Raw genomic sequence first — 7,804 nt, forward strand, 5'->3', positions numbered from 1 at the left:
CACACGAGTGTTTTCAGTTAGAGCCAAGGTAGCTTCCAAGCACCAGAATTCCTTTGGGATGAATCAGTATCATTTTACAAATCAAAGTATTTGTAAAACCTTAAAAGTGATATTTTTTAAAGATCAGAATATGTAGCCAGAGGACTATGTCTAATTAAAATGTTTGCTGGGAGTAAAAACCAGAATAATACAAAGAAAGGTAAAAGAAATGCATGGGAATATTTTTTCCTCAAAACCGAAAAAATTCAAAGTATTATTAATAATAATATATGTCTGTATATATGTACGTATGTAAAGGATCAGCTGTCAAGCCTTAATCAACACAGTGTGAAAAATACCAGCCCACAGGCCATAGCTTTAAGGTATAGCCCCCAGGACTGGCCCTGCATTCTCCACCTCTCCTTTCACCAAGGTCTCCCTGGCCTTTCTTGGCCTTGGATTGAGTGTTCAGCCCCCACTCTGGTGTCACGATATATGGCAGACCCTGCCTAGCATGAACCTTGATACGGCATGTGGAGAGCTTATCTCATGGTTCAGATGGCACCTGCTTGCTATGGTGTATTCCTTTTCTCTGATTTTTGTATTTTCAGAGGTTTTATTTTGTCTTGTCTGTCAAAGTTGAAGCTGAAATCAGAAGACATAAGGTGGCTGCTAAGGGTCTTTCTCCAAGGAAATTAACATTCGATAGTTTCAACCTTTATAAGTCTAAATAAGATCAACAAATTCCATTGGAAAAGTGAGAGGGAGTCAGAAACAGTCAGTTCTGCCTTGGCATTTGCCACCCTCATGAAACGATGATACTTCTTTTTATGTCTTTACTATGATGTTTCCAAGAGCACACAGTTTCAACAACTGTCACCATATGGCCAATTTGCAACAATGGGACCCTTGTGCAAAGCTTTATTTAGGCCTTCTGTGTGTGACGTATTGCCAGAAAAGACAAGCTCTGATTCAGCTGGGCTGGCCGGGCTGCTCCTCTGGAAGCCCATGCTCGTGGGGATTTATGCACGATACAGGTTCTGTACAGATCTGCAAGGCTGGCTTCACAAGAGGAAGTGCATTCAGCAGAGAGAACCAGACCCTCTGCTTGGCTCTTCTAATTTTTCAGTGATCTGCCCGCAGACATCCCTGGAAGCAGAGAAAGGAGCTGGAGGACAGTGATCCAGTTGTCTTTTGGCTGGGTGCCAGGCCTTGGGGATGTCACAGAGCTGCGAGACTAGCTTCAGTTCAGAGAACTCATTGTCTTAGGACAAACAACCTGATGAAGTATTTGGGGTCTGGGTCCAATTGCAGTGTAATCCTGTCTAACAGAAGCTACAGCCTAGATCGCAGGGCAGGGTAAAGTCTGGAGTTAACTTTAGCCAGTAAAATTTCTCCAAACAGAAAAAGTGAGGCTGTACATTGATTCATTATCGCGTTTTCCTCTAAAGTAAAACTTCCCTCTGTTTCTATGTCACTGTTTCCCTCTAAAGTTTCATAATACTCATGAACTATTCAGCCTGTTTAAATAATTTGTAAAATCTTGCTAACTAGCAAATTCACATTGGGATTTTCCATTGATCTGGTCCATTTGATAACTCAAATAATTCTTGGTATTGTTAGTGTTCAGTTTGTGGATGAATATTCCCTTGGCTCCAGCAGATGTCTTTAAATTCCTTTGTAGAGTGAACTTCTGAAATGCCTAAAAGGTTTCTTTTTTAAAAAAAGAAAAACATTTAAAGTGTTATAAATATATGGGTATTTTTTTATTTTGTGTAATTTTACATTTCATGAAGTAGTGTCAGTTTCAAAGAGAAAGTGAAGAGGAGCTGACATATATCTCTGTCTATAAAGGATGGTTTCATTAAAGAATGTGGATTTATTGATGTGTCTGGGTTTGTATTACTTTTCAGACAAGATGGATCCTCGTGATGATAATTTCTCTAATACCACAAGATCTTGGGGAGAATGCTAAAAGGGGTACTTTCTCATGGTCTTCTGCCCTCTGGGGAATACTCAAGTGCATCGCTCCTGCACCGAGTTCCCTATTGGACCCAGAAAGTCATGAGCAAAGCTAAAGATGACTTTCAAAGTTGACCCCTTTCTTGGACAAAAACAAGCTGGAAATCTGACAACCTAATTGTGGAGATGGCTGCTGCTGCAACAGTTCCAGATGTGGTAGACATCTTCCATTTGTCCCCCAGCTCTCCAGTCTACCCTTCTCCACTGGGCTTTGTGCCTGAGGACTACATCTGACATCCAAGACTCAAGGTCACAGCTCCCGTAAGGTGGCCCCCTCTCTCTCTGAGCCCTGGTAGCCTCTCCTTCCACTGGCTGCTTAAGCAGTAGGGGTGGAAATAACTCCCTGCTGCTTTAACACTGGGGTACTGCACTTCCTCCACGGGAGACCTTTACAAATATTGCCTTTAATATTTTGTTTTATTTTGTCTTGTTTTTTGGTGACTGGGTGATAATAATCCCTTTAATAAACCCTCCTCAAATACAGTAAATTGAGTACATCACTTGTTTCCTGCAAGGACCCTGACTGACACAGGGTCATTTCTAATACAAGGAGAGAGACTCCATCTGATAAAGGACAAGGTTTTTGGGTTGACTAGATGAAGAGGTTTTGGGGTATGTTTAGAGTTTTGTGGTTTATCTTAGGGAAGAGTAATATAGGACCATGTTTTTACAAACACTTAGATCAGTGTCAAAGCAAAACCCTTTAACGCATGCAACTGTTTTATGCTATACATAATGTCTCCAGGTTCTATGTCTTTTCTGCCCTTTTGCACTCACCAGTACTATATATGTACATGAGGATACTTCAAAAAGTTCGTGGAAAAATAGAATTAAAAGATAATACGAATCTGTGAACTTTTTGAAGACCCCTTGTGTGTGTGTATGTGTGTGTGTACATGCATGCACGCATGCAGGAAGACAGATAGCTAGCTAGTTATATATCCCCAGAAGATGCATCTTCTGGACCTAATGGATGAGCTCCAATGGTGCAGGGGTATAAATGCTGTATATCCATCAGCAACATCTGGAGTGTTTTTAATTTTTTATGGCAGAGGAAAGGGAGTGTGACAAATCACACACTGCCTCTTAAAACTGTCTGGAAGTGACATATTCTACTCACATTTCATTGGCCAAAGCAAGTCGTATGGCTGTCCTCATCTTCATGTTAAGAATAAGGTAAACTACAAATATTTGGTGGACAGCAGTAAGGACTCTCACAGGTGACATAAAGGATGGTTTCATTAAAGAATGTGGATTTATTGATGTGTCTGGGTTTGTATTACTTTTCAGACAAGATGGATCCTCGTGATGATAATTTCTCTAATACCACAAGATCTTGGGGAGAATGCTAAAAGGGGTACTTTCTCATGGTCTTCTGCCCTCTGGGGAATACTCAAGTGCATCGCTCCTGCACCGAGTTCCCTATTGGACCCAGAAAGTCATGAGCAAAGCTAAAGATGACTTTCAAAGTTGACCCCTTTCTTGGACAAAAACAAGCTGGAAATCTGACAACCTAATTGTGGAGATGGCTGCTGCTGCAACAGTTCCAGACGTGGTAGACATCTTCCATTTGTCCCCCAGCTCTCCAGTCTACCCTTCTCCACTGGGCTTTGTGCCTGAGGACTACATCTGACATCCAAGACTCAAGGTCACAGCTCCCGTAAGGTGGCCCCCTCTCTCTCTGAGCCCTGGTAGCCTCTCCTTCCACTGGCTGCTTAAGCAGTAGGGGTGGAAATAACTCCCTGCTACTTTAACACTGGGGTACTGCACTTCCTCCACGGGAGACCTTTATAAATATTGCCTTTAATATTTTGTTTTATTTTGTTTTGTTTTTTGGTGACTGGGTGATAATAATCCCTTTAATAAACCCTCCTCAAATACAGTGAATTGAGTACATCACTTGTTTCCTGCAAGGACCCTGACTGACACAGGGTCATTTCTAATACAAGGAGAGAGACTCCATCTGATAAAGGACAAGGTTTTTGGGTTGACTAGATGAAGAGGTTTTGGGGTATGTTTAGAGTTTTGTGGTTTATCTTAGGGAAGAGTAATATAGGACCATGTTTTTACAAACACTTAGATCAGTGTCAAAGCAAAACCCTTTAACGCATGCAACTGTTTTATGCTATACATAATGTCTCCAGGTTCTATGTCTTTTCTGCCCTTTTGCACTCACCAGTACTATATATGTACATACCCCCAAACTTCCCTGACTTCTTATGTCAGCCTTCCTTGCAGTCTACCTCGTCTACCAGGGTCCTAAATGTCCGCTGTGCGCCCCTGGTCTCTGTCCTAGCCTTCTTCCCTGTCTACCTGCTCATGTACATCTGTGGCTTTAAAACCATCCACAGGCCAGCCACTCCCAAATGGACACCTTCAGCTCCAGACCACTTTTATCCGACTGCCTACATGGCACCTCCACTTGGAGGGCTCACGGGCTACTCAAGTTTAAGGCAGCAAAAACATAGCTCTGGGTCCCCACATCCCAAATCTGTGTCCCTTGTATTGCCTGCCTAAGCAGGTGGTGTCACCGTCCCCTGCTTTTATCCGACTGCCTACATGGCACCTCCACTTGGAGGGCTCACGGGCTACTCAAGTTTAAGGCAGCAAAAACATAGCTCTGGGTTCCCACATCCCAAATCTGTGTCCCTTGTATTGCCTGCCTAAGCAGGTGGTGTCACCGTCCCCTCTGTGAGGCGAGCCCCGCCCAGCAGTTGGCCTGTGCTGCTTCCCTCGCCTCTCTCCCCGCCCTGCTCTTTCCACCCCGCGCTGCCTCTGCCTCCACAGTAAGCCACAGCCCCCACTGCTCTCCGTTCCCACTGCCCCCCCGAGGCAGCCACCCTCAGCACTCACTTAGACTCTGCCCCCCAGTCCCCCGCTTCTACTCTCGTCCCTGTAGTCCATGTTCCAGAGAAGCCAGGGTGATCTTTGTCAGCATCAGTCAGATCACGCCCCTCTCCAGTGAAAACCCTGGAAAGCCTTCCCTTGCTCTAAGACTGAAAATCTTACCATGCCCTGCCATGCCCACATCATCCAGCCTGGTCGCCCTCTGTCCTTAACCCCTTCTGGGGTCACTCCCCGTTGCTCCAGTGACACCAAGATTGCAGGGTGCTGCATTTGCTGTGCCCTGTGCCTGGGACTCTCCTCCTGCAACCTTCACGTCATCCTCTTCTCACCCTTCACGTGCAGCTCGACTGTTGTCAAGACCACAGCCACTCCTGTCACTTCACTCACTTGCTCCTTACACTCTTGTTTCCTGTCCGTGGTTTTCATTTAGTGACCAAATTATTGGTTTTAGTTCTGCTGTTTTGTTGGCAACTCATTCACCGACTTAGAGAAGCGACCTCATAACGAATCATAAGCTGTACGAAGCAGCCAACGGCTTCCTCCAGCTCCAGGAGCTTCCCACCCAAAACGCGAGGACAGGGAGGGAGCGAGGCGGCTATTGGCAGTGAGTGCGCTGTCCCAGCGGTGGCAGCTACAGCCTGCCTCACACACAGCGGGCTCCCCTGCCATCCTCCTGGGGGGACGCAGTGACTCCATCGGGGTCAGGAACGTGGTTAATGCAGTTAATGTGTCAGCTGGGGACAGAGCAGCCAGCCTCAGCCTATGTAACCCATTGTTTCTAAAGAGCTGCCAGCTGCAGAAGGCCACAAGCTCTCAGGCCAGCTGTGCCTTCTTCGCTGAGATGGAGGTGGAGCTAAGGAAGTGGCCCAAGAAGAGGACAGAAAATGAAGGCGAAGAGGGTGGAAGAGCGGGTCATACACAGCGGCCGTGGAGCAGGAGCCCGTGCTTCCCAAGGGATAGGCTGAGACTTGGCTACTCCCCTGACCATAAATGGCCTGGCCAGGGCTCTCTTGGAGCCTCCTCTCACTCTGCCTCCCCAGATCTCCCAGTTAGATGTTTCTACAAATGGGAGACACAAGCCAGTAACGCCAGCGAGAAAGGAGCTTGCAAAGGGCAGTGTTTGGAGAAGGTTCTTGGGAGGCTGTCGGAGATGGTGAGTGAGAACTAGCGTCTCATCTCAGCCTAACCTTCATTTCTCTCTGTAAAAAACAACCCCCAGATTTTTAAACACAGATCTCCTAATTCAATCAAGTCAAGGGGCTTGGTTTTTAATTATTCTTTTATATGCAAAATACTAATCCCTCTTTAAAATTTTCATCTAATATTTGCTGATGTCATCTTTTATTTTGATATTAAGGTTTTGTTTTTAAACCCTCACATATAACAAGGGTGAAGAATAGATGTTTCAGCTATATTCATTTCCTAGTTGAAGCAATGGGCCTGATCAATGACTTTATCTTTCTTATTTGTTCAATCTGCCTTCTGCTACATTATCAGCAACACAGATGTTCATTATTGCATCAGAAACTGTCCACCTTTCTTATTGACTTGTGATACATATATGGTTGGGACTTAATCAAATGAAGTTTGCTAAGTTAGGAGAAAAAACAGAAGAGGCTTCTGTGATTTCTTTATTAAAGGATTAGGAAACAACCTAGGTGTCCATTAGTGGATGAATGGATAATGAAACTGTGATATACAAACTGGAATATTATTCAGCCTTAAAAGAGGAGTAGATCTTGCCATTTGCCACATGTGGATGGACCTGGAGGACATTGTACTAATTGAAATAAGCCAGACATAAAAAGAAAAGTATTGCATGATCTCACATGTGGAATCTAAAAAAAGAAAGGATTATTAAAAGGAGCTGAAATAAGGCTTTGGAGTTAGGAATATCTGTGATCTAACCCTATCTCTACCATTTACAAGAAGGTGACCTCCAGAAACCTATCGTGGTCTCAGTTTCCACACTGTGATGTAGGAGTAACAGTACTCCCCTCATGGGGAAGTTATAAGGATAGTGTCTGATACACAGCACCCCTTCAATAACAATGAGTTATTATCCCATCTCTCCCTCCTTCCCCTCACAAATGGCCAACTCATAATGAGGGACACTCAGTCACTGACATCCCAAAGTATCTTCAGAATCATTTGATATTACATAGTGCTCAGGCTAGCGATAAGCAATAAGTGTTTTGTATCAAATGCTGGTGCTCTGAACATTGCTAATTTGTGCTTGCAATTCCGTTGAACAAGAACTCCCCAAGTGGCTTCCCTGTGCCTAGCTCTGCACTTGCCAGGCCAAGAAGGCTGATTCCACACGATCCCTCACACACCTGGAGTATTTTACAGTTTGGAAGGAGCTGCCACAGATATTTCCTTTGGGCTTTTCCTGTGAAGTGGCAAATGAATAAGTGTCCCACTCTGAGGATGGAAAAACTGAGCCTGGGGGAATAGATTTGTTGTGAGGAAATGGAAACCAGAGAGTTCAAGTGACTTATCCAAGCCCGCACAGCTATTCAGCAGCTGAGTCTGTACTCAAATCCAGATCAGGTGGCTCCAAGCCCAGGGTTACCTCACCCCACCCAGCTGCATCTCTAAAGGACACTGTGTCAGATTCTTCTCTGCCCAAATTTACACAACGTTTTTCTCTCCATGAGAGCACTGCACTGTGTTTCTATAAGATATGAATGTCTTTCTAAAACTGGCCAAAACCTTCGTCATCCACATGTTGGTAAACAAAGCATGCAAGGGCCCACTTGTTGCTGCATGCTCTTTTCTCTGTCCCCCAAAGGAAGCTTTGTCCTGGGCTCGCTGATGTCAGTATCCAGTTCCAAAACCTTCGTCATCCACATGTTGGTAAACAAAGCATGCAAGGGCCCACTTGTTGCTGCGTGCTCTTTTCTCTGTCCCCCAAAGGAAGCTTTGTCCTGGGCTCGCTGATGTCAGTATCCAG

General features: G+C 44.8%; 1 protein-coding gene across 1 annotated transcript in view; it reads left to right on the forward strand.

The window, feature by feature from the left end:
* The first annotated feature begins 5,689 nt into the window (after positions 1 to 5,689).
* Positions 5,690 to 7,804, forward strand: part of OPALIN (oligodendrocytic myelin paranodal and inner loop protein) — a 17,993-nt gene continuing 15,878 nt past the window's right edge. The window contains exons 1-2 of the mRNA XM_008575367.1: positions 5,690 to 5,759; positions 5,889 to 6,001. Of these exons, the coding sequence (XP_008573589.1) occupies positions 5,690 to 5,759; positions 5,889 to 6,001 (183 nt within the window). The remainder of the gene's footprint in view (positions 5,760 to 5,888; positions 6,002 to 7,804) is intronic.

The sequence above is a fragment of the Galeopterus variegatus genome, unplaced genomic scaffold, assembly GCF_000696425.1.
Source record: "Galeopterus variegatus unplaced genomic scaffold, G_variegatus-3.0.2 Scaffold1175, whole genome shotgun sequence".
Classification (NCBI taxonomy): domain Eukaryota; kingdom Metazoa; phylum Chordata; class Mammalia; order Dermoptera; family Cynocephalidae; genus Galeopterus; species Galeopterus variegatus.